The 26,682-nt window shown below is 56.3% G+C and overlaps 2 protein-coding genes across 3 annotated transcripts in view; one reads left to right on the plus strand and one right to left on the minus strand.

Moving 5' to 3' along the window:
- Positions 1–7,324, plus strand: part of FER1L5 (fer-1 like family member 5) — a 76,969-nt gene extending 69,645 nt beyond the window's left edge. Inside the window, 7 exon segments of the mRNA XM_065398364.1 lie at positions 717–812; positions 3,356–3,497; positions 4,371–4,470; positions 4,910–5,106; positions 5,327–5,436; positions 6,436–6,583; positions 7,232–7,324. Coding sequence (XP_065254436.1) covers positions 717–812; positions 3,356–3,497; positions 4,371–4,470; positions 4,910–5,106; positions 5,327–5,436; positions 6,436–6,583; positions 7,232–7,324 — 886 coding nt within the window.
- A 4,887-nt stretch (positions 7,325–12,211) lies between these two features.
- Positions 12,212–26,181, minus strand: LMAN2L (lectin, mannose binding 2 like). 2 transcript variants are annotated; one of them, XM_065399273.1, is made up of 9 exons: positions 26,061–26,181; positions 25,012–25,130; positions 21,377–21,494; positions 20,128–20,210; positions 16,253–16,285; positions 14,784–14,945; positions 14,569–14,683; positions 13,038–13,157; positions 12,212–12,354 (listed from the first exon to the last, which is right to left on the minus strand). In XM_065399273.1, the coding sequence occupies exons 1-9, from the start codon at positions 26,179–26,181 to the stop codon at positions 12,212–12,214; spliced, it is 1,014 nt and encodes a 337-aa protein (XP_065255345.1). The 2 variants fall into 2 exon arrangements, with proteins under 2 accessions (XP_065255345.1, XP_065255346.1); XM_065399274.1 differs by lacking the exons at positions 16,253–16,285; positions 25,012–25,130; positions 26,061–26,181 and having other exon boundaries at positions 21,377–21,386.
- Positions 26,182–26,682: the final 501 nt, after the last annotated feature.

The following is a 26,682-nucleotide window of genomic DNA, read 5'->3' on the forward strand; positions in this document are numbered from 1 at the left end:
GCCACGCTGAGCACAGGGGCCAGGCCCCACTTCCCCAGCCTGCCACGCTGAGCACAGGGGCCAGGCCCCACCCTGCCACGCTGAGCACAGGGGCCGTGCCCCACCTCCCTCAGCCTGCCACGCTGAGCACAGGGGCCATGCCCCACCTCCCCAGCCTGCCACGCTGAGCACAGGGGCCAGGCCCCACCTCCCCAGCCTGCCACGCTGAGCACAGGGCCAGGCCCCAGCCTTGGCCACGCCCCAGCTCCCCAGCCTGTCACGCTGAGCACATGGGCCAGGCCCCACCTCCCCCAGCCTGCCATGCTGAGCGCAGGGGCCACTCCCCAGCCCTGGCCATGCCCCATCTGCAGCTCCTTCTCTGAAGTGTGACGCCTGCTCTGGGCACACTCTCCCCTTTAGGGTGACTAGACAGCAAGTGTGAAAAATCGGGACAGGGATGGGGGGTAATAGGAGTCTATATAAGAAAAAGCCCCAAATATCGGGACTGTCCCTATAAAATCGGGACATCTGGTCACCCTACTCCCCTTCAGTGCCGCGGGTGGGGAGTTCTCTGAAAGCCAGCAGTCAGTGGAGTCTCCCATTGCCCGGGGGTCCCATGGCCTCTGTGTTCTCCAGAGCCCAGGCCCGCAGGGCAGCCTGAGGGCACCAGCCCCCAGACCCCTGGGCTGTGACCAGCCTCCAACCAGCCAATGCTGCCAGCGCTGCCCCCTCCCTAGGTACGAGCTGCGCTGCGTCGTCTGGAACACGCGGGACGTGGATCTGCGGGACACCAGCATCACGGGGCAGAGGATGAGCGACATCTATGTGAAAGGGTGAGGGCCTGCAGCCTGCACCCTTGGGCCCCAGGGATCCCAAGCCACGGGCCTTCCAGGGGACCGCACCACGGCCCCCAGCCAGGCATTCCTGGGAAGCAGCCGACGCCCAGTGGGGATGAAACGGGGCTGGAGCCAGCGACATGAACGCTGAGAAAACGGACAGGCTGAGAGCAGCAGCTCCTGTTCTACACTCTCGTCACACAAACCTCGGCTGGTGCCTGGGCCCCTCAATTCCAGCCTGTGGCCCCTGGGGCTCCCCACCTCGCCAGTGCCCCTCACTCCTGACCCGCAGCCCCCTGCTGTCCCAGCCCTGGGGCTCCCCACCCCACTGGTGCCCCTCAATCCTGACCCGCAGCCCCCTGCTACCCCAGCCCTGCGGCTCCCCACCCCCCTCCCCACCCCGCTGGTGCCCCTCAATCCTGACCCGCAGCCCGCTGCTGTCCCAGACGTGGGCTGCCCACTCTGCCAGTGACCCCAGTGCTGACCCCCAGTAGCACTGAAGGTAAGTCTCTCTGCATAGCTCAGTGGGTCTCTAATGGGTTGATGCTGGCAGGTGTGGGAATTGCTGGCTGCTCAGTATCAATATGGATCTTGGTTCCTTTCTCTGAGACTTTCTTTGTTCTGTGAGTGTTGAATCGGGACGTTAGCTGAGTGCTCTGGGGCCCAGACAGTCTGCTGTTGGGGCCTTCTGCAACCAGCCCCTGGCAGGCAGACAGTGGCAGCGATGCTATCAAGGGCCCTGAGCCAACAACCACCAGCATAAGAAACGACTTCAGAGCAAGCCCCCAAGGTCTGTGTTGGTTGTAGGCAGCCAGCAGTTCCTGGGACTGCACTGGTAGAGAGACAGGAGTGGGGCCCGGGGCAGAGTGAGGGGTCAAGCACCCCCCGGGAACGCCAGAAGTTAGCTCCTATGGGCACAGGATGTCTCTGGTTTTCTCCCGAGCTCCAGCCGCTCTGGGCCCCTCCTGAGCAGAGCTGGCCCGTCGAGCACAGAGCTAGAAAGGGGGAAAGGCAGGAGGCCCCGAGCTGAGAGGCCTGATCCAGGAGCGGTGGAGGATTCTGCCTTGTTCCAACCCCCCAGCTCCTCCCAACCCCCAGGTCCTGCACATGGCCCTTCCCATCAGCTATGCACTCCCCACCAGGCATGGGCTAGCTGGGAAGGGAATGGAGTACGGGCATATGTGATGGGGTAGTCTGCCCCTTAGGGGCAGTACTGCCTACTGGTCAGTCTAGCCCACCCCTGGCATGGCTCTTTCAGAGCCGAAAGGTCTGATTATGGACACGAGGACCTGGGCGATATGGTAAATAGGGAGGGAACCTGGTACTGTTTCTTTAAGGGCCTGGGCCCAGGAGCCTTGCAGAGTTGGGGATGAGCTGGGCGAAGGGGCCGGTATAAATGCTGCCTCCTTGGGCAGGGCAGGGCAGATGTTGGCAGTCGCTGGGCGTGCAGGGAGGCTCTGGCAGGGTCTGCGTTAGCCAGGTGCAGACTCCAGCCAGAGCCGCCTGCCAGGCCCTGCGAGCCTGAGGAGCGAGTGGGGCCAGCGCCAGCTGGTGGGTGACAAGCTCTGGGGGCAGGGCTGGGGCTCCGAGACCGAACAAGCCCCCGGAGGGCACTGGCCACCGAGCGGAGAGGGCCGGCGTCAGAGCACCCTGAGAGCCGGATCCCGCTTTGTTCTGGAGCTTGGAGAATGAGCTTTGTCATAAATCAACTTCTGATTTTGTCACGACTATTTATAGTAACAGTCAGGGACCGGTCACGGACAATAAACAAACTTCACTGAAGCCCGTGACCCGTCCGTGACTGGTACTAAAAATAGGGAGGGGCTGATGGGGGGGATGACTGAAGCCCACAGCAGGGGAGGGGAAGAGAGCCCCAGCCCCACTCTATGGGGTGCAGTGTCGCACGGTGAGGCAGGAGGGTGCAGTGTCGCGTGGTGAGGCAGGGTGCCGTGTCGCATGACGGGGCAGGGAGGGTGTAGTGTCGCATGGCGGGGCAGGGAGGGTGTAGTGTCGCACAGTGGGGCAGGGCAGGTGCAGTGTCGCACGGTGGGTGAGGCGGGGTGCAGTGTTGCACGGTGAGACAGGGAGGGTGCAGTGTCGCCGCACGGTGGGTGAGGCAGGGTGCAGTGTCGCACAGTGGGGCAGGTTGGGTGCAGTGTCGCACGGTGGGTGAGGCGGGGTGCAGTGTCGCACGATGCGGCAGGGTGCAGTGTCGCACGGCGGGGCAGGGCGGGTGCAGTGTCGCACAGTGAGGGAGGGTGCAGTGTCGCACGGTGAGGCAGGGCAGGTGTAGTGTCGCACGGTGGGTGAGGCGGGGTGCGGTGAGGCAGGGAGGGTGCAGTGTCGCACGGTGGGGCAGAGTGCAGTGTCACACGGTGAGGCAGGGCGGGGTGCAGTGTCGCACGGTGCGGCAGGGTGCAGTGTCGCACGGTGAGGCAGGGCGGGGTGCAGTGTCGTACGATGGTGCAGGGTGCTGTGGGACCCGCATGCCCTACAGCCTCACCTCCATTCACACCCCAGCCTCGGGCTCCTTGTTGCAGGTGGCTGGATGGCCTGGAGGAGGAGAGGCAGAGAACCGATGTCCACTACAGGTCCCTGGGAGGAGAGGGCAACTTCAACTGGAGGTTCATCTTCCCCTTCGAGTTCCTGCCCATGGAGCAGGTCTGCGTCCTGCCCGAGAAGGTGGGTGCTGCTCACCTTGGGCATCCACTTCCCTACGGCAGCACTGCCTGCTCTGGGCCCCACCCACTGACGCAGCTGTTCCGAGGGGCAGGTAGGGCCCTGGCTGTGTTTCAGGCTGGCCAGTCCCCCCAGCAGTTTGAACCCGATTCCTGTCGTGCCCCTGGCCGGACTCCCAGCATGCTACCTGCCCGGGGCACGACCTCCAGCCCTAAATCAGCAGAGGCTGCTGGATGCCCTGTCCCTCTGCGGCCGGGTCCTCCAGCCTGTCTCCTGCTCCAGGTTTGTCCTCTCCCCTCCTGGCCGGAGCGGTGACCCAGCTGACCGGCTTTGGGGCTGGGCTGCTGGGCAGAGCACTGGCCAGGCCGGGGGAAAGGGGATTGACAGTGCTGCCACCTGATGCGGGGGGAGGGCATTGCAGCAGCTGGCCCTACCCCCACAGGCACCTCTGCTTCTGGACTGCCAGCATCATGTGGCCTGATCTGCGCCCTCACATCACGACCTCCCCTGGGGAGCCCCAGCTCCTGCCCCTGCCCCAGGCTGGCAGGCTGCAGCTGTCCACTAACGTGGGGGAGTTTTCACCTGCAAACCTGCCTCTGAGCCCTGACCGCAGCACCCTGAGCCTCTGCTGGGGCATTAACCCTTCAAAGTCTGCAGACCTATAACCAGCCATTCATTTGGCTGGCAACTTGGAAAGTGCCCCAGCAGCCTGGCGCTTCTGCCCACGCTGCATCCCCTTGGCAGGCCACATGCTGGGGCTGCCCTTTCCCCACCCAGCTGGGTCACCCTGTCCCCAGCTGGTATGTGCTGGCCACAGACCCCAGCCTCTCAGCAGCTGCCCTGCCCCCAGCCTGAGGGGCCCCACTCTACTTACAGCAACATCTCTGGAGCCTGGATGAGACGGTGCTGAAGGTGCCCCCCAAGCTCATCCTCCAGCTGTGGGACAACGACAAGTTCTCGGCTGACGATTTTCTCGGTGAGGCCTTTCCCCCGGGCGTTTCCCCTGCAGCCCAGGCGGCCACAGAGTGTTACGTTGGTCCTGCCCACAGGTTGCTGTAGGCACGTCCCCACCTCGCTAATGATCTTGTACGTTTCTCTCCCCAAGAGCAGCCCAGTTGCTGCAGGGCCAATGAAATGCAGCCACTTCTGGGGTGCAAAACCATGCCCCCGGTCCCTGCACAAAGGGGCAAGAGCAGCCGTGTTGGCAGAGGGCGCTGAATGGCTCCCCTGCTGTGAGGCGCAGCACCCTGGGATCGTCCCCATCCCTCTAGGGCAGGCAGGGCCTCTGTAAGGTCCTCCCTGGGGCACCCTTGGGCAGCGTGAAGGGCTCCATCGCCCTCCTGCATGCGCCACCGCCTGCAGCCTGGTCCCTGGGCTGTCCTCTGGGCCCTGCAGTTTTCTTTTGCTGCTTGCAGGGGTTCTGGAAATCAAACTGCTCAGCATGCCCTGCCCAGCCAGGCGCCCCCGGGCCTGCACCCTGAAAATGCTGCAGGATGAGAGCGACTCCCCCACCCCACCCCGCTGCCCCAGGAGCACCTCCCTCTTCAAGCAGAGGCTTGCCCGAGGCTGGTGGCCGTGCGTGGTGCAGGAGGAGGGCAGACAGCGGCTGTCGGTAGGAGCACAGCTGGGGGCTGGTAGCAAGGACACGGGGGTACCCGAGGGGGAAGCGGGGGCTTGGGTGTCCCGGGGGGTTGGAGAATCAGAGGTTTGTGAGCGTGGTTAGAGGCCCGATCCTCCTCTGCTTTAGGCAGGCGCCAGAGAGCCCCCAGCACCTCTGGAGGGGGGCGCCTGCCTTCTGCCACCACAGCCCAATTCCCGCCTTGCTTCTCAAGGGCAAGATTGAGCTGACGCTGGAGCTGCTGACGGACAAGGAGACAGAAGAGCGGCCTGCTGGGAAGGGAAGGGAGGAGCCAAACATGAACCCCACCCTGTACCCACCCGTGTAAGTGGGGGGAGCCAGCTCAGCGGTGCTAATGGGGACCAAGACAAAAGGGGTGATTTTAAAAATGTAGAACTTTATAAGGGAAAACCCCCAAATTGTGCCAGGAAGATAAATAACGTAGAACATTCCCAGCGACTTCCTGCTTCAACCCGACAGCTTCCCACCTCACAAACCGGTGTGAGCGGGTGGGTACCCATGGAGCAGCCAGTGCCAAACCCTTCCCTGCTGCCTTGTGCCTGCGGAGCCCCAACCCCAGGGCTGCGAACAGCTCTGCGTCCCAGCACCCCCATGCCCAGCCCTCCGCAGGAGTGGGGTGGATTAGCCACCGGGCCAGTGCCCAGGGGCCCCGGAAAAAATCTGCCACTGGGCAGTGGAAGGCCGGAGCCGCGGCCTCTGGGCAGGTGGGGGAAGCCCCCAGCGACTCCTGCCCCCATCAGGAAGCCCCCGCACCTGACCCTGGTCCCCCACAGAAGCATGGGGGGGTGGCAGGGGAAGCCCCAGCACCCAGACCCCTGCTCCAGCCCTGGGATTGGGGGAGCTCTCAGTCCCCACTGCGGCCCCAGGGCTTGGCGCGGGGACAGAGCTTCTCCAGTCTTAGGGCTGCAGTGGGGGGGGGGCAGAAAGGAGCAAATGGGTTGGGGGGCTGCAGTGGGGGAGGTGGGAGGGGAGGGAGCCTGGGTGGAAGAGGGGCAGAAAGGGGCAGGGCTGCATAACCAAGGGGCAGGGCGGGGGCAGGACCGCAGGCAGAAGGGGTGGGGAGGGACCCCCACTTGCTCTGACCCAGGGCCCGCAGGAGTATCCCGGAGCAGTCCCCTCCCCACTGCTCGGACACAGCACTGGGCCATTCCCAAGGCCTTGCTGGGGGGGAGCTGGAAGCCCCAGGAAGAGTCCGGCCCATTGCCCGGTCCCAGGGCAGCCCGGGGTCCCGGCTAGGCCAGGGGCTGGGACACCCTAGAGCACGCTGGGAACGGCTGCCCTGGGACCGTCTCCTCCCTGCAGGCGCCCAGAAGCCTCGTTCCTGTGGTTCACGGCCCCCCTCAAGAGCCTCCGCTACATCCTCTGGCAGCCGCACAAGTGCAAGATCATCCTGGGGGTCGTGCTGTTCCTGCTGCTGCTCCTGCTCGCAGCCTTCATCTACGCCAGCCCGGTGCGTGTGCCTGCGGGGGGCCCGGGAGCCAGCAGGGGTGGGGGCCCCCTGCCACGAGCCCTGGATAGGGCTGCAGGCACGGAGGGAGAAACACTGAGTCTGCCTGGGGCAGCGGCGCCACCCTGCCCTGGAAGGGCCTCAGCCCAGCCCCACGGCTCTGCTCCCTGGGGCTGACTGCTGGGCAGAGCAAGGGGAGGGGGAGCCAAAGCTGGGCTGTGGGGGGGGGGCTAGGCGGCGGGGGGGGGGGTTGTGCAGGGCACTGGGCATTTGTGGAGGGGATGTTGGGCGGGGGGGCTGTGTGGCACGACTTGAGTCCCCCCCCCCCCCCCCCGGGGAAGGGATACACTGGCAGCACAGGGCTGGGCGGGCCACTGTGCGTCTGGCAACTGCCGGTTTGTAACTAGTGCCCTGCACTGGGCTGAGCGAAGTGGGGCCGCCCCTGCCCTATTGCCCCTGGCCGGCCCCTCACTCCGGGGACCGACACCCCCCATCCCACGCCATGCTCCATGGGGGCCCATGAAAGGTTAATCCAGCCCTGCTCACTGCAGGGCGCTGGCCCATGGAGCCAGCTGAAGAGGCAGACCCCAGGCTGGCTAGAGGACATGGTGCTGCTGCAGGGCCTGACTCCCTCTCCCTTCCTCTCCCCAGCGCTACTTGGCCATGAAGCTGATAAACCCCTTCCGCAGTCTCCATTCCTTCGGGAGCCTCAATCCTCTGGCGGGGAGCAGCGGGAGCCCGTAGGCCACAGGCCAGCAGCAGCACACCCAGCCCAGCTCCTGGGATGACAACCAGCTCCATGCCCTGCAGACAGACAGCGCCTGTCGTCTCCTAGCACAGGGAGACCTGGCCCTGCCCCCCAGCCTGGGGAGTTGGGCAGCAGCACCCCTTTCCAATTTGGCACCCGGATCTTCCCTGAACCCAGGGAGCAACCGCCAGTCCTACCGCTCCCTTCCAGCGCAGGCTCTGCTGGCCTGCGCTCCTGCTGCTGCTCCTCCCCCTGGGGGCCAAGGGCCACTGACCGCAGGCCAGCAAGGCTGTGACTAGCTCCTTGGCTAGAAAGCAGCCCTACTCCCAGGCGGGTCGTTCTCTGGGCCAAAAGCCTTCAGGACCAGTATTCCCCAATAAAGGCATGGAAAGGAGCCCTTCACCTTGGCTTGAGTGCCAGAAAGATTTTCTTTAGTGCCTCGCTCAAGGCGCCTGGGGTGCCGCACGGAAGCTGCATCCAGAGATGAAACCCTGAGCACCAGCTCCTGGCCAATAACTATTTCCCACCCAGCCTGCTGGGAAAGCCCTCAGCTTCTCTCCTGGCCTCCTGAAACAGTTCCTGGTCAGTCTTCTGGGCTCTTTGTGCCCGCGACACAAAGTCATGTTAGGGCCAGCGCTGCAGGGGCTGAGAGAGGCAAGTCCCAACAGGAGCAAAGCTGCCTCCAGGACCTTCATCTGCCCAAGGAGACAGCTGTATTTCCATGCTACCACCAGCAGGGAGCATGAAATACTAGTGACCCATCACTCTAGAGGGATTGAGTTGAGCATAACCGGGCTCCTAGAGACAGACACCCTACGCCAGTATCCTCCAGGCACATCGCTGCCTGACACTCTCTTCTGGGGTATTACATTTTATCTGTAATTATCAAAACACGTCCCCTGGTTGTTCTAGGTTATTTATGCATCCGCTGGCCCAGCGGCAGGAGGTTTATCTTCATTGTACAAAAGGGCAAAGCATGAGTGTGCTCCTGCTAGCACTTGGCGGGGTAGCTTAGAACTGCTCAGGTAAGGGACTCCAAGCCCAGTGTCCCACCCAGCACTGGGCTGGCCCTGCTCTGGGGAGGAATTAGTCACGGTGAGAGTGGGATTTTTCCCCATTTCACACTTAGTCACTTCAGTGGCTGAGATGAGGTGACTGAGGCAGTACTGTACCTACCAGCCGCAGCAGCAGGGTCAGGAGAGCATCTGAAAGTGCAGCTCTTACTCCCGCGGTCCCCATGAAATGCCTTCCAGGAGTGAAGACATGCACGTACTTACCTAGCATTGGGCTTTATAGCTACAAGGTCAATCAAAACCCCTCCATCCCAGGGCAGGCAGAAGAGGGCAGCACCCCGGGATTAAGTGCAGTGCAGACCCACACTGGTGGACATTTGTGTGTTTATTTCCAGGACACAAATTACACTTGCAGAAACAGGCACACGTACAGACAGTTCTGTTGATCAGGTAAAATATTTTAAAAGAGGCAAGAACAGACCCAACGCTTTCAGGCTGCCCCATTGCTTTGCCACGTGTAAAATCTCCCCCCACCCCAGAGCCATCCTACCAGACCAAACCCCCCTGCTACAGCAAATGCCACTGTCAGAACAGGGGGCTTAGATATGCAGTCACGGGAGGAAATGTATCTTGGCCAGATCCTTTCTGCAGAGGGAGGAAGGCAGCACCTCTCCAAGCCTCATCACTGATTTCCCAAGGCTCTGAACTGTGTTGGGAGGGGAAATAGTGCGGATGGACAAGTCAAAGGCTGTGAAGGCTGGAACTCAAAGATACACAAGCAGGGATCATATTTCAGCATGGCCTGGTGTTTAGAACCAGCATCTAGAGCAGAGGCACCAAGCTGTGGCCTGCAGCCACTCCACACTTCAATAAGGCCACATTATCCTATCAGCACAGGAGCTGCAGGGTTTACCATACCGGGACAGCTGGAGTAGGGCTTCCCCCTGCCCTATTTCACCCTCACACCCAGTCCGTCAGGTACCAGGGCAAAGAGCGCACAGATTCTCACCTGCACCTCTGCTGATCCGGTCTCATGCCACTGTAACGTCCATCGAATTAAGGCTACAGATTGCAGCATCCATCTGGACACCAGAAGTGGTGGCTCCTGGCAAACAGGGCACCCCACCAGCAGAGCTCAGGAACCCTTCGGTTAACAACGCCTCTGCTCTCTGCCGAGCACCAGCTACAATGGCGGCTTCATCTGCCAGCAGCGCTGCCCCCTGTTAGCACAGCTCCAGGAGCAATGCTGGTGACCCAGCCTGTCCCAGTGCCACTGGCTGGCCGCCTGCAGGGCAGAGCAGGGTTTACATACAAACCAATAACCAAGACTTTCAAAAGCAATTGGGGATTTTGAGTGCCCAGCCGGAGACCCCTGAAAGGGGCCTGGTTTTCACAAGGGGCTGGGCGCCCTGCTCCAAACAGGGAGGCTCTTTAAGGTGTCTCCAGGTGGGCTCCCAAAAACTGAGGCACTTAAAAAGGAAAAAACAAAAGTCACAAGTCCCTTTTGAAAGTCTTGGCCAATAACCATGTTCTTTAATTAGCTGGGCCATGGCCACCCTGGGATGCGGAGACATCGGGAATCCAGGATCTGCCACCAGGACAGGAGTTGTAAGGGACATTCTGAATCTAAACCTTCCTCCCTCAAAGGGCAGGTTCCTCTGAGGAGTCTGGGAATTCCCTCAGCCTAGCCCTTCTCCCCAGCCCAGCCCTGGTTACTGCACCCAGAGATGGCTTGACGGGCAGGAGGAGCTGGCAGGGCCTGGTTTTACTGTCACTGTAACAAGGGCACGAGATCCAGTTAGACGTGGTTGGCTAGGACAAGGGGAGAACATGGCTCTGGTGCATTGTGTCGAGTTTAACCAGACACGGGCCAGCCAAGCCTTGTCCACACTGAGCGCACAGCTCCAGGCCTGTTTACACTACAGAATGGAACAGTGTCAGGGACAAAGTGTTGTAAGCAGGTCTCCGGAGATTCTATCTGTACATGTTCCCGTATTCTCCCCCCCTCGGCATCTGTATTATGAACGACTCAGCAGGACCTACAGAAAGCAAGAACTCATTCAAACAGCAGTCACTGAGGTAGGAAATAACTAACCCTCCCTGAAAGGCAGCACAACGTTTGTAGAGATCAGAGCTCTTTCCCAAGCATGGCTAAGGTCTCCGCCAGGCCAATAAACCCTTTGACCTTCCTTTGCCAGCATGCTTCCAAACTCCTGGTTACAGCAGCCAGATCTAGGTCCTTCAGAAACACAAAGGGGCCATGTACAAATGCTGGTATCAGGTTTCTGGGTGAGGAAGAGAGAACTGCCCCTTTTCACATCACACCTACACCACTAGCAGGACACGGTGACATGCAAGCAGCCCCTGTGCAAAGGCTGGCTCCAGGCCACGGTACACAGAAGGGAGGAAGGCAGCACTGCATGCAGACAGTGATCCAGTGGTGGAGGGACAGGCCCCCCCGACAGCAGCGAGTGGTTATTACAACGGAACCCAGTGTTAAAACAATCAGTCGCTGGGCGAGTCCATGCATGTGGACAGCAACATGACCACATGAACCCCACCCCAACAACGTAACCTGGCTTCATGTGAACGAACGGGGAGTGGGTCGGGACTAGCTGTCCCTCGCCCACCACATTCCCAGCACTGAGTGTCATGGAGCCCCTGCACACAGACGTACTGACCCTTGTGCAATGAGCCCAAGATCTGAACGGTTTCTCGGACAGGCCAGGTCTCACCCAGCTGCAGTGAGACTTTTTAGTGCATATTTCACCAGCAGCAAAACCCCTCGGCCCTGGATGGAAAGCCCAGTTATCGGGGAGAAAGAGGAGGTGACCGTATGCTAGTAGTGGCAGAGTGGAGGCACTGAATGGAAGCAGCTCAGGTCAATTTCCATCAGAGGCCGAGAAGAGCCAGCTGCATCAAGGCCAACCCACAGCCTGGAAGAGCAGTGCTTTCCCTGCCATGCTGCTGGGACATCAGGCAGGCTCAGGGTGGCACTGGGAGGCCAGTAGCCAATATTTGTGTTCATGCCCAGACCATATTGGGGTGACTGTAAAACGAGGGGTTTCCTTTAGCACAGCTCCCAGTTCACCTACTTCCTAATGAGGAGCAGCAGTGAGACGAGGAGTATTTCATTCATGGTGCAGGATTCAACTGCGCTACAGCAAAACCAGGATTAAAAGCTTAAAGCTGCCTGGGGCAGATGAGCTCGGCCTTCCCGACCAGCCTAAGGCAGCAAAGCCACCTGGATTGCAACAGACAGGCTGCCAGAGTGAGCAGCGGTGGGGCTGGGGGCAGGGCCAGGCTCATGTCCTGCAGGGGCCAGGGAGGGGCCAGCACTACTCTTCTCAACAAGAAGCGTTTTGTTTGGCCAAGTTTCACCCTTAAGCCAAAGGGGCTTTTCTAGGATTTTACAGTCTTCAGTGCCTGGCCTCCTAGCTAGGCTGTGGGACATCCCCAGATAGCACATGTAAGGCTCACCAACACAGAAACAATACAACATTCAGCTCCACCCGCCCCAAGCGTCCTCTAAACACCTTGCAAAGCAAGAGCTGCTGGGGGACGGCCCATCTGTCACTGCACCAACCTCCAGAGTCGGGGGGGTTAGGTCTCCCTGATGCACTACGTGTCACACAAAGTGTGCTCCCCATGTGATCCAGGACGTCCGCTCCCGCTGGGAACCCCAGAGCTCGAAGAGACACAGCAGCGGTCCCCATGGGGGCCAGCAAAGTAGCAGCCATCTGAAGGGGCTCTTGAAAGTCTGAGCTGAGCAGGCAAGGGCTTCTCTTCAGCTAGCCTCTGGCACCTGTGCCAGCCCACTCCAGCAGAGTGGCTGGGCTGCCGAGGGAAGGGGCAGGGCAGGCGTCAAGGTCAGTAGAAGCGTTTCCGGCTCTGTTCCTGCCATTTGTTGTAGACAATGACTCCGATGACGATGGCAAACACCAGGGCGACCAGTGAGAAGAACACAATTAAGAACAGGGCCAGGCCGCTCATGGGTTCCAGCGGGGCCTCCACTGTGGGGCAAAGGCAGAGGGGCACAAGCCCAGGTTAGCCAATGCAGAGACCACGCACTCAGAGACTATGGCCATGGGGCGTACAAGCTTAGTTGGGTTTTTCTTGCATTGCCCATCTCTGCGGTGGCCAGGGGAGACAGCCATCCAGCCCCCACCTTCCCCAACGCTTCATCCAAGATGAGGCGCTTGCATTTATCCTGAGCTATGGGATTTGGGTTCGGTCTCCGGGGAGATTTCAGAGAAGTGAGAGCCTGGCGCAGAGACTGAACGCTACGTGGTCACTAGCCTGCAGAGGATCTCAAAGCACACACAGGGTTTTGGCTACCTCCAGCCTGTCTCCAGCGCTTGGAAGCAGCGAGACCCAGGGCATGCTGTGCTTCAGGCACACCTAATCCCTGCTTGAGGCTGTTGGCTGCTCCTCTCTGCAGGGGTATTGGAGAAGCCGACACTGCAGTGAGCACTGGCACAGATGCAGGGACATCAGCGCTCAGCATTTGGTTACACCGTTCCCTCCTTCTAGGACCGTTAGCTAATGGAGACATTCAAGCAGAGGGGCTCACAGGCAGGCGCTTCAGCAGATGGTGTGAGGACCCCGCCCGATGAATGGAATAGCCCGCCTGGTGGGGAAAGCAGGTACTTGGTGGTTCCCAGCCTTGCGCCTCACCAACCTGTGCGCTACTCACCTCCGGGCAGTTTCATGTTGTCCACAACGGGCAGAAACACCTCTTTATCCCGCTTCTCCTCCTCTGGGCTACGCTCAACCGTCAGCTGGTAGAGTTTCAGGGAAATGATGTCGTGGTTATCTAGGGGCACGAGAGAAACGTGGTCTTAGACAGAAGGCAGGAAGAGGAGTCTTGGCCAGGGATGGCAGAGCTGCTGGAAGAGGGAAACTGAACATCTGCTCAAAGGGAGCCAAGCACCCATGCACGGAGCAAGCAGAACTCAGCTCTCCAGGGCAAGGCAGGGCAGTGCCCAGCACAACACAACACAACACAACACACTTTTCCACAAGGGGCCTTTAAGCCGCTTCTATTCAGGCTGAGAAATGAGGAGCTGTTCAGCCGGGGAGCGCCCCTGATTTAAAGTCCACTCGGCCACCTGAAGGCAGCAAATTAGAATCACCCTCAGGCGCTCATTGCCTTTGTCTGTCTGTCACACGTATTAGCAGAACAACTCAACTGCCCCAGCCAGCTGCTCCAATTCCCACAGCATCTGCAGAGATTCTGGAAATAAAGGAACTTTGCTTGGAGCAAACAATGAATCCAGGCATTGGTGATCAACGTGCTTTTGTAGAGGCTTGATTCAAATCTGTTCTAAACTGGCTTAAGAACTACGGAAGCAGACGGGTCGGTACTTTGGGGTATTATGGCATACGCTGAATGGAATTCATATAGACATTACAGGCTGATACAGGCAAGCGCTTCAATAGGCCAGAGAGCTGTGCATGAGTGTCCACGCAGCTGGTCCCCTCGCCTATACTGGAAGGAGAAGAGCTAACGGCTCTTGGGTCAGAATGCTCAAGAAGTGCCCTGCAACACTGTGTCAGAGGGATGCCTGCTCTAAACCCCTGAAGTACGTCCCAAGCCCCTGTCTAACTGCAGGCTGTGCGCACCAGAGGTTCAGCTGCAGACAGCCCCCAGAGCCAGGGAGTGGCCGAGGCCGTCAGGGTGAAGGCGTGGGAGCGGGCACCTTTGTATTTTAAATACTCGGAATGTTGATGCCAACTCAGAGGAGCCTCCGGCACCTGGCAGAACTTCGGGTGCCCCAAGCCTACAAGTGTCACCTGTGAACTCCTGGGGTTCCACTGAAACCAGAAGGGGGCGGTGTCCCTTTCTGACCGAACACAGGGGCCTTTCAGGCTCAGCGGTTAACACCAAGGGCCCCTCCAAGGACATGGCTTGGGGAGCTCGGCGCCTCATGGGATTTTCAAACACACCTCAGGCACCTCCATGCTGCGGTAGGTCTGGCCGGAGCACCAGAGGCACTTCTGAAGGCAGGGCTTTCGCTCCCCAGTCACGTAGGGTGCAGTTACCGTGTGTTTAAAACCCGCAGCAGCAAGTCTCAGAGCCAGGTCAACAGACTCAGGCTCACGCTCCGGCGCTAAAAGCAGCCGTTCGGCTCAGGCTCTGTAGACCCCGGCTTGGAGACTCGCAGGCACAGCATAGGCCTACCCTTAGCGCTTGTGGAGCATTGGCCAGGTTCACAGCGCGGTACCTGAGAGGTCTCCAGTGACTGAAGAGGTCCCAAAGAAGTATCCCCGTGGCAGGTGGACCCCCGGCATGTCAATACAGTCCCGCCACTCGTGCTTGCCATCAATGTCAATCATGATCTGAAACACACGAGACTTCACTCAACCCAGAGCAACCCAGCCCAGCCCTCCCGACCCAACGCCGCCCTGGGCCTGGAGAGCTCGAGGAGGAGTCACTCACCGTCAGCCTCCTTTTGACATAGCGGATCACCAGGAAGGTGTCGTGGTTCAGGTTGCGCACCATGGCCGTGCAGCCGCCGAGCTCAGTGGGCCGTCCGTCCCGGTCATGGTCGTAGGTGAGAGAGCCATTGTTCACCATGGCAGAGATGTAGGGGAACACGCGCTAAAGGAGACAAAGCCACAGGTTAGTGGTCTCCTCACACTGCTCTGCGGAGGCCTGGCGAGACGAACCATGGGCAACAGGGCAAATGCATGCAGCCAGCGGAGAACATGGCTTTGCACAGGACACTGACAGCATGGAGCACGACACCAGGGCCGAGAGACATACAAAAGCCTTGGCCAGCGCTCGAAATTCTCACGCAGCTGGCAGGACCGGGTCTGTAAGGGAGCGAAGTGCTGGCAGGAGGCACTGGACTGACTGATCCCTCCACCACCGGGCCTCATCCCGACTCCAAGGAACCCAGGTCTAGAGAGGGACATGGGCTCCGCCTCCAAGGGGTGTTCTCTCTACAGAGACCGCCCACAACGTCCCATTGCCACCCCTGGGCTGGTGGTTTGTGTGGCAGGGACCCCTGCTCCACACAGGCCGGGCAGCAGCAGTGCTACTGTGCTGGGCTGGCTTTGAGACAGTGACGTCCAGCTACCACAGCCCATGTGCCCCAGCCAGGACACTGTTCATGGGATCACGTGCCTCCTCTCCCCCTCCAAGTTGGGTTTTTGTTTTATTAAGATCATTCCACCAAGACATGTGCATTGTGCATCACACTGGGTCCAGCATTCCCACTCTTCTCGATGGGCAACACAGCCCAGAGGCCCAATGGCAGAGTCCTTTCCCAGGTCTGCAGTAGCAGATGGGCTAACCACACCACCGCTGAGCCACTGGTATGTGCAGCTTAATTCATTTCTGATGGACCCTCCTCTATCTACTAGGCAGTGACAAGACGAGCTGAGGCGAGCAGTGCACCCAGGCCAGACCCCCAGCGTCATGCTGCGTAGCAGGCAGATGCACAAGCTGTGGGAACAGAGGTTTGTTTATTCTGAAATGAAGCAGGAACAGGGATCCATGAGCACAGACCAGCTCGAGAGCTGCAGTGTCTCCTCCGCGTGTAGGAACTGCGCAGCCATGAGGAGAAAGCCATAGGAAGAGAGAGGTGCACCAAAACCGCCCGGGCAGCCAGGCTCTGAGCGAGGGGCTTGGGGAGGCTGCACACGCTCGACTTCCTTCAGGTCACAGGACAGTAATCAGCAGCCCAGTGCACTCTGGCACAAGCACGCTGGCCAGGGGATCTGGGGGCAGATGGAGAGACTGGCTCTGAACCAGCCAGACTGGCTGCAGCCAGTCAGATAAAGATTGCTGTAACTCTGGCAATGCACTTCCCTCTCCCAGCAAGGTCCCAAACCCTCGGGAAGTGCCAACGACAGAGAGAGTGGAGGGGACTCTGAGGCGGGAAATGAGCTAGGAGCAAGTACCTGATTTCCAGGGGCATACCGCCTCTTCTGAGCCTGAGTCCAGAAGGATTATTGAGAGCAAGAAAGGGTACAAAGCAAGACAGAGTCACCGACCAGACAGTTTAGTATTAACCTGCAAACTGGGAAGGAAATGCACCCTAGGAAACCACCAGCATTGTCCCCTTGCCAAGACTTGAGGGTACCCTACATTTTGCAAGTCATGTACCAAACCACTGAATACATGGCTTAAAAAGGCAGCTGGCCCAAGAAACCCCACACTAATCCTGCCCAGTTTATACCCTGTACTTCCCTTCCCCAGCCCACAGCACAAAGCCACATTAACCCAGCGCTAAGGACCCAAGCATGCACGCCAACAAAGGACTGCTTGGCTGGAATCACCACCACCCAGATCTACAATTCCTCCAGCACCCTTAACTGTGTCCATCACACACAAACGCATGACAGCAGGGTGCTCCCACGGTACACGCAGGGACATGCAGTGTTCACAGTTCAGGAAGTGGCTCTTGGCTTCTCTGAGGCAAGTGTCGCTGTGCTAGGGACAGTCCCAGAGCCACATGGACACCAGTGTCCTGGGGAGCTGGGCACACGAGCCAAAGGCGCGAACCCCCGTTTTCATGTGGGACTGAGTCCTGCACCCGCTCCCTGAGGATCCCCCATGCAGCTCCACAGATGTCAATGGAGTTCCACAGTGGCAGAGCTCAGAACTGGGCCCAAGCTGAACAGAAATAAAAGCCTCTGTTGTGTTTGACTGTCTGGTTAGGACCGTAACCAGACGCCAGCACAAATCTGTGGCAGGAGCAAGGCTGCAGATGCTGTCACTTCTCCCTGTGTTGTGACTCAGATTATGATCTTTATCCTCAATTAAACTCCAAGAGCTGGAATAGCATCAGTGGGGCTTCTCCAGCTGCCCGGCATTCTCTAGGAACCAACCGAAGGGTACAAAGGCCCTTCCCAGACCAAGGGCAGGCCAATGTTAATGTTTCAACCAAACCTGACACTGATTCAAGAGCTGCAGATCTGTTTAATCAGTTTCAAGGTCAGAAGCCACCTACACAGCTGAGCTGGTCAGGCACTGGAGTCTAAAGGAGAGCCATGGGGTTCGAGTCGAAGGAATTAGCAGGATGCTAATTTGGGATGATCTCCACACACCTCAGGGGTGGCCGGAAAACAGCCATGTATTTCCCACAACAAGTTTGGAACGATATGACAAATTCTCAACTTGTGCAAAATTTGGCAAAATTGTTCAAAACATTTTTCACGTCTTGGCTGCTTGGATTCCTCCTCCCCACTCACTCTAGAAAAATCCAAACGCCTGAAAAAAACCTTGGTCAATGTCCTGGGAAATTTTCTGATAAAGTGAAAGTGTCTCAAAAATGCTGGTTTCCTTTGCAAAGCAATTCTTCGGTGAAAGCGTGTTTGGGTCCAGCTCTAACACACACACACACACACACACAAGTTTAGTCCACGTTTGTTTCAATAACACGTAACAGCATGGTCTCGCTGTACAGCTCTAGAGCACAGGAGATGTTCTCCAGAACAGCTTTACAGAAGGACTGTGCAGTAGGCCCTGGCCAGCAAGTACCGGGGTGATCCCGGCAATTACAGGCCGGTAAGCCTGACTTCAGTACCGGGCAAACTGGGTGAAACTATAGTAAAGAACAGAATTGTCAGACATAGATGAACAAAATTTGTTGGGGAAGGGTCAACATGGTTTTTGTAAAGGGAAATCATGCCTCACCAATCTACTAGAATTCTTTGAGGGGGTCAACAAGCATGTGGACAAGGGGGATCCAGTGGATATAGCGTACTTAGATTTTCACAAAGCCTTTGACAAGGTCCCTCACCAAAGGCTCTTACGCAAAGTAAGCTGTCATGGGATAAGAGGGAATGTCTTCTCATGGATTGGTAATTGGTTAAAAGATAGGAAATGGTCCTATAAATGGTCGGTTTTCAGAATGGAGAGAGGTAAATAGTGGTGTCCCCCAGAAGTCTGTACTGGGACTAGTCCTGTTCAATATATTCATAAATGATCTGAAAAAAGGGGTAAACAGTGAGGTGGCAAAATTTGCAGATGATACAAAACTACTCAAGATTGTTAAGTCCAAAGCAGACTGCGAAGAGCTATAAAAGGATCTCAGAAAACTGGGTGACGGGGCAACAAAATGGCAGATGAAATTCAATGCTGATAAATGCAAAGTTATGCACATTGGAAAACATAATCCCAACTACACATATCAAATGACAGGGTCTAAATTAGCTGTTACCACTCAAAGATCTTGGCATCATTGTAGATAGTTCTCTGAAAATATGCACTCAACGTGCAGCGGCAGTCAAAAAAGCAAACAGAACATTGGGAATCATTAAGAAAGGGATAGATAAGACAGAAAGTATCATATTGCCTCTATATAAATCCATGGTACGCCCACATCTTGAATACTGCGTGCAGATGTGGTCGCCCCATCTCAAAAAATCATATATTGGAATTGGAAAAGGTTCAGAAAAGGGCAACAAAAATGATTAGGGGTATGGAACGGCTTCCGTATGAGGAGAGATTAATAAGACTGGAACTTTTCTGCTTGGAAAATAGACGACTGGGAAGGTGGGCGGGGGATATGATAGAGGTCTATAAAGTCCTGACTGGTGTGGAGAACATAAATAAGAAAGTGTTATTTACTCTTTCTCATAACAAAAGAACTAGTGGATCACCAAATGAAATTAAGAGACAGCAGGTTTAAAACAAACAAAAGGAAGTATTTTTTCCACACAGCGCAGTGTCAACCTGTGGAACTCCTTGCCAGAGGAGGTTGTGAAGGCCAAGACTATAACAGGGTTAAAAAAAGAACTAGATAAATTCATGGAGGATAGGTCCATCAATGGCTATTAGCCAGGATGGGCAGGGATGGTGTCCCTAGCCTCTGTTTGCCAGAAACTGGGAATGGGCAACAGGGAATGGCTCACTTGATGATTCCCTGTTCTGTTCATTCCCTCTGGGGCACCTGACACTGGCCACTATCAGAAGACAGGATACTGGGCTAGATGGACCCTTGGTCTGACCCAGTATGGCCGTTCCTATGTTGGCATTTAGGCCACTGCTATGCAGAGGTGAAGATCACCACACTACAGGTCCACACTAGCTAGTGTCCAGACACTTCAGACAGCTTCTGACCCCAGCTTGCTGGCAGCCCCCGAATCCCCAAGGGAAATGAGTACAACTGCTTCCCATTTCTCCTTTTCCCATTTCCCCCGCAAAGCGTTTGCAGCCATTGCTGAAGGCCACTGCTGGCCTACAGCTCGTCCTAATCGGTGTGTCCAGCCTGCATACACTGGCCTTGGGCAGCAAGACAATGCCCATCACCATCAGGACTTGCCCTGCAGGGCAGCGATACTTCATACAGGGAGTCGGCAGTGAGGAGAAACTAACCAGGATCGCTCAGTCCTTGCGAGGGCTCCTCTACACCAGATGCCATGACACACAGAAGGGGCTGCAGAGGGAAGCTGCCTGGTCTGGCCTGGCCTGCAGCCCCTCCACGTATGAAGAGCTACTTGCCTCCTGCTAGTCCCCTGGAGAGGGACAACAAGGAAGTCTGCGAGCTCAAAACCAGAAGGGAAAAGAGACCGGAGAGGGGAGAGAGAGCAGCGTCAATAGCAAGTAACCAAAAGCTGCAGCCACGAGGAGCCGGAGAGGATGCTACATTTAGACTGGTCCGTGATTGGGATCTCTAACATACAGCTGCATTGGAGCTAGAAATAGGGCCAAAGCCTTTTGAACAAGCTAATACGCCAACTCTGGCCTCAAGCTCTGGATGCATAGCCCCGGTAATACAACTTCACATCCATCTCCCACTTCCCTCCAAACTGCCAAAAGGCCGTCTTACCTCCTGCTGCTTCTCCTCATTGGGGTAGGTGTCTACAAACACCCCCAGCCCCAGAAAGTGATCCTTGCTCCCAAACACGGGCCCTAGAACAGATGGCAGATTGTGAACAATGGGTCCTGTTGCTCTCTAGTAGAGACAGTGGGGGGGAGTGCTTTCCACCCTGCGTGCGGGTAGATTTACTCCCCAAGCCATCGATGGGCCCCAACTTGGAGCAGAACCACAAGAGTAGCTTGAAGAGGATACAGTAATATTTGGTAGCGTCAGACAGACATTTACCGCCTTGCAGCCAATGAGAACCAGTGAGGCGGCCTCCAACTTCATGCGGATGCCCATTTGAAGGAGTTTTCCCCTAAGGATCTAAGCCAGAGATGCCTCCGAAGGTAGCCTTGGCTTGACGCCAGTAGCAGCTCGTAAGGAACGTTAGGAAGTGGCATTGGATGAGTCACCCTTTACCTTCACCCTCTCCCCACAGGGGAGTCATTCCTTGATCCGTGCTTAGGGGGCCTGAAGCCCCCGCCACATAGCACCATCGAGCACTTACAGAACAGCAGAGCCCAGCGCCCATATTACAGGACCAATATCCCGCAGTCCCGAGTTCAATCCCCAGATCTGCCACTCCCCCTCTGCACCTCTCTTCCCCCATCTGTCAAATGGAGACAGCGATACTCTCACCTGATGAATCGCTTTGCAATCTACATAGGAGTGCTAGATAGCCGCGCTCTTTACAAACAATAACTCATGAGGTAGGCAGGCATCCCCCCCCGTTTGACAGATGGGGAAACGGGAGCAGAGTTTCAGAGTACAGGTGTTCCTGGCCCCCAGGCCTATGCTTAGCCCACACACGTCTGATTTCCAGAGCTCTGGAGCCACTGTAGCCTCCAGTAGGAATGGGGCTTGCTTTGCACCTCTGAAAATCAGGGCAAGCAGTTTGCTACTGCACAGCTGAATTCATAGCCATGTTGGACTCCTCAGAGCCCCGATCAATGGTCACCCCGAGCTTTCGCAGAGCAATGTCAGTATTAGCTACAATGGGTTCACAGTCACTCCTGGCTCCCTCCTTGTCGGTCCCTGCAAAAAGGAGCAGGATGGCAGCAACTCTAGGGCAGCAGCTACAGATGCAATCTACATCCACAGCCAAGGGCGGCGCTCGTCTGGCCAGCATGTCTCCGCTGGGGCAGGAGAAGGCCAGCAGCGGAGGCTCTGTGCAGCACTTCCCCTTGCAGCCGATGCCTCCGTGAGAGCATTTTACCTGGCTGCATGCGATCCTTGGTGTACCAGATGGCAAAGCCGTCCCCATTCAGGTTCTTCTTGCCTTGCCCGTGGATTTTAAAATGGACCTGCATCTCCCAGTCTCTGAGGTAACAAGGCTGCAAGAGAGAAAGGGGGAGAGTGAGTGCAGCAGTCAGGGGGACTTTGACAATAGACAATTCACAGCCCTTCCGACTATTGCCTTGCAGGCAGATAACGTTAAGAAGGGACCCCACGTCAGCTGGGATCTGTTCCGTCTGGATGGGGAGGGACAGTTGCAATTGGTTGCAGTGTCCCCAGCCAGACAGTACAGCTGCTTTTCTGCACAGACAGCAAGCCATGGCACCAACACACCCACCACCTCATGGAAAAGTGCTGGCCTGCCTTAGCACAAATACATCTGCTAAATGGAGCCACACTGCAGAGATGTCTTCGTCCTTTATTTCCCTGGCCAATAGGCTGCACTGCCTTACCTTTCGTATTTCAGCAAGAGTAATTAATCACAGGGGGCACTGTTAAGATTAGGGAACCATGGATATAAAAACAAAGAGCTTGATTCTGATCTTGCACTGTTCTAAGCCAGGAGTAACCAGTGAAATCAGGGAAAGAGATCAAAATCAGGCCAAGAGTGGCCTGGATTTCATCACTATAGATGAATAAATTATGCCCCCTTATGAACATCAGATGAAGCGTAGAACCAATCAGGGGCAAAGAATGTAAATAGTTTTATAATAGCCATCCAGACTGGATACGAGTTAGCAGCTAGACAGGTATTTCGACTCCTGGACTCATACCATATGAACAGTCAAAAGCCCACTTCAAAGTCACATCTGAAAACTCATTACATTATCATCAATGCCACAAGACAATGGATTTTAAGAATCCAGTCCATTTTTCACTACATAAGCAGTTCAGTCTCCTGTATTTCATTCAGCTTGAGCAATGAAGCTACACTTGTCAGTTTAATGTTAAGCTGATGTGAACCACAACCATTTCAAGGGAACTGCAAATCCAAACACACACACTCTCAGTGACATTTTAAAAAAAAAGAAAAAGAAAAACATTTTACAACTTCTCAAAAAGCTACATTTGGGTCCCTGACTACAGCCCTTTTTAAGCATTTTATTTGTATTGAATTTCCATATGAAAGAACAGAAAGATCCACAGTCAGAGACATCTCGCAACAGAGCCCATAGCTGGGGATTGATTGCCAAATGCAGCAATATCAAGCCCGCTCCACACCACAGAGATGTACCAGAGGTAGGTGGCAACTCACTGTGGAAGGCAGACTCAGGACAGACAATTAGAACAGGTTCAGGTCAGAGACATGCACTTACATCATACAGACAATTGTACAGAGATGTGGGAGGCCGCCGAGCTCCATGGAGACAATTTACACAGCTCTTTAATATGAGGAGGCAGCTGTCCAACATACTCTGAAGGCTTTGAGGTGTCTGACTTAAAACGGTCTCATTCCACGGACTAAAAAGACATGGCTATTAACGGACAGGACTCTGTCCTCCTGAGCAGAGTATCCCTGACACAGTGGGCTGCAAGAAGAGTACGGACCTGGAAAGGCTTGGTACACCTACAGTGCCTTTGCTCTTGGAACAAGCTACCTTTCTCCAACACACGGTCAACTAGTCTGGACTCAAATGGCCAGGCAGAATCAGACAGGTACTTGTGTGGAGAGCGCAGAAATCATAATAGTTCTACAGGAAACTTACTATGGAACTACAGTACATGAAAGCGCATCACTATCTACCCCACAGTAAATTCCATCCCAAACTGTCATGTCTTTGAGTGGCTCCTACTGTATATCCTATCACAGGATTTAGGCAAGGCAATTCACTGCCTGCACAAAATTCAGACGAAAACTGCAACATTAAAAAAACTGCACAGCCAGACATTATAAGGAGTGATCTGTACTGCATGAGCTCAACCTGAGCCACCAGATGCAGGTGTGAGGGAGTTGTGACCACTCTGGCCTTTCCATACTACTAAATGGGAGGGGGCTTCCTGCTAGACCTGTGAGAGATGGGAGGGAGTCCTAATCTGGAAGAGATTGGGAATCACTGCTCTATTGTTACTCTGCCAAACACTGAAATCCAGCACACACACTTGCAAGCTACGTCACAATCCTGCACCATGTGAATATAGGCACAACAAGATGATGGGCACCACATAAGCCCCTAAAAAGAAAGCCTCTAACAGCAAGCCCTTCTGTGTCCACATCACAACTAAGAGACCACACTTCCCTTTGCCTGGCAATTTCACTCACCAAGAATAGGCATTTTTCAGCTTTGGAAAGAAGTGTGAGATTACTGCTATAATCCAGAGAAACATCCTATCAAAGCTTCAGTTTTGAGTGACTGGAGCTAGGACATCATATATGATTACTTGTTTTAAAAAGCAGGATCCACTATAGGCACTATAAACGTTAAAGAAGAACTATAGTGCAGCAAGGTAAGCCGATATGAGTTTGTTAGAGGGCCCAAGCAGATGTAAGTAGAGAAGGCCTGCACTGAACAGCACAGGAAGCTATATTGACCATAAGACGCTTTCTGGCTCAAATTCCAGCTTTTCACTTAATAAGCAAATTATATCCACTCTTTAGGCAAGATTTAAGTTAGATAAACATTTGATGAGAGCTGAGTTTGGGTCTCAAACTGACAGCTACCGAAGAAAGGTAGAGAACCCTTGGTACTTGTACTGCTGTGGCCAAGTATTAATGGTAGATGTGAGGTTAGTCGTTTTCAGATGCTGGTGGAACCTTTGTACATGGGAGCAGAGGAATGTCAGATCAGGTTTACAGGATAAACTCAGCGTGCCCAATTCATACTGGTATAAGCAGGTACAAGTCCACTAACTGATCTGAGTTGCAATTGCTTATACCAGATCTGCCTTTGGTCCAGTGTTCTTGTGTGCGTCTACACCATTCACATTCCCCCAGAACAAAAAGCCTTTCATAAGTTATTCTATTTGGGGGACATGGATCTTCGTCTACTCGGGATCTAAAGAACGTGCCACGTACATGGAGCACAACAAAGTGGTGATCCTGAATGGGACACATTTGAGCTATAGTAATAGAGGGATTTAGGATCAAATCCTATAATAGAATTGGCAGGGCTATTGCCCGGGAGCAAGCCATTTATAAGCACTGCCTTTTGGCGCTTTTAGTCAAAGGAAAAGCTCAGTGGACTGGAACATTGTCACAAGGTTAATGACCTCCTGTAGCTACACCGAAAGCAGAGACACTGCCAAGACACTGATTTAGCAACAGGCTTGTTTCAGATTAACTGTAGCTGGAGTTTGTTTTACACAACCATTCCACAAATCTGTCTGGCCAGTAGTTTTCATGAGAGCAATCTGCCCGAGGCCCATCCACCCTTCATTCCGCATGCGAGCTAAGGATTTCACCATCAGTGCACCACTTCCTGTGACCTGCAGCAGCCAATTCCCATGAGAATCTTGACTCCATAAATCAAGTCATCCCGATTACCATCTTGCTACCCCTCACCATCTTGAATTCAGACATACTGGCTGCTGCCCAAAGATAGAAATCACTTCTGCACGAGATACAAAACCCTGGAGTGCCAGCGCTCCTCACAGATTGCTAGAGAACACTATTCTTACCACTCTGTTCCACACGGCCCCCTGTTTGCTCTGCATGTCTGGTGTGAGGCGGACGTACTGAGTCGTGACCATGGCATTGCCCATAAGATCCCAGAGAGAGGAGCTGGAAGATCCAACACCTGCGGGGTAGGAGGGAAACATTTGCACCAGCCGTACAAGGGTACAGTGCTGTGACTGTTAGTCAAGAGCACAGATTGCCCTGCGCTCTGCCTCTTCTCACCCAACCCCCCTTCCATCCATCTACCCACTCACCCCCCTGCTTCCTTCTCTGCCTTGTTTCCCCCCAGACACTCCGCCTGGCCACCCTCTTCTTTCCCTCTCCAGCCAGGTGCACAAAGCACTACATACACTTGCTTTCCCCCACGCCACCTACATAGCTCATCCCCCAGCCCTTCTCTCTCGGGGGTCCCAATCCACTCTCGTTCTGCTTCTTCCCTGCCCCCCAAATACTGTCACACTCTAGCCACGCCCCACAGCTCCCTCTGCACCCCCACCCTGCCTTTTCCCCCAACACCAGCTGCCCACTAAACACACTACCTCAGTTTCTTTGCCTGCCCCCTCCCTACTCCCCTTCTTACCCCCTTTGACTCCTCCCCCACTCCTCCCTGCCCCAGTTACTGCTTTTGCTGATCCCACCACCCTGCTCCCCAAACCTTCCAGCCCCTCTCACCCAGCCTCCCCAGCCCAGTTCCTCCTGCATCCCTGTCCATCACCCCCATACTCCTGCTGCCCTGTCGCTCCAGCCCAGTCCCCCTCCCACACACGCACACCCTACACGGGTCCCCCCAGCCTAGCTCCCCACACGGGTCCCCCCACTCCAGCCTAACCCCCCACGGATCCCCCCCACTCCAGCCCAACCCCCCACACGGGTCCCCCCCACTCCAGCCCAACCCCCCACACGGGTCCCCCCAGCCTAAACCCCCCACACGCACACCCCACACGGGTCCCCCCTGCCTAGCCCCCCCACACACACACACACACCCCACAGGGGTCCCCCCAGCCTAGCCCCCTACAGGGGTCCCCCCCGCACTCCCCGCGGGGCCCCTCACCCTGGTAGGGCTTGGTGAGCGAGTGCTCCCGTTTCAGGTGCTCCTCAGTCTGCTCGGCGCGCGCCCCGCGCAGCAGCAGCACAAGCAGCCCAGCCCGCCACCACCTCAGTACCGCTGCCATCTTCCCCCGGCCCGGCCTGCGGCCCTAGCGCCCGCCCCCGCGCCTCTCATTGGCCGCAGGGCGCCCCCACCCAGCTCCGCCATTGGCTCTCTCCTGGCACCGACTACTGATGCGGATCGTGTTACTGGTTGGCTGAGGAGCGCATCCGTCACTGGGCCGAACGGGGTGAGCCGCTAGCTTTCGTGCCCGCGCGAGGGGCTCTGGGAAATGTAGTGCCCTCGCCGCTTCCGGGCACGGGGCTGCTTAAAGGGACCCGGTCCCCATTTCTCGGGGCAGCGGCTGCGGGCCCTGGGTCCCCAGCGGGACTGTGACACACACGGCCACAGTTGCCTAGCGACATGGGGACAACGGTGCCATGGTGACGGTGGCCTGGAGACAGGCGCGGTAGTGATGCGGTGACGGGACCGGACGTGGTGCAGGGGGCCGGAGGGTGCCCCGCCCTGACTGTGCCTCCCTGCCTCAGTTTCCCCATCGAAATGCCACTGTTACTTCCGTGGCACC

Source organism: Emys orbicularis, chromosome 2 (assembly GCF_028017835.1).
Source record: "Emys orbicularis isolate rEmyOrb1 chromosome 2, rEmyOrb1.hap1, whole genome shotgun sequence".
Classification (NCBI taxonomy): domain Eukaryota; kingdom Metazoa; phylum Chordata; order Testudines; family Emydidae; genus Emys; species Emys orbicularis.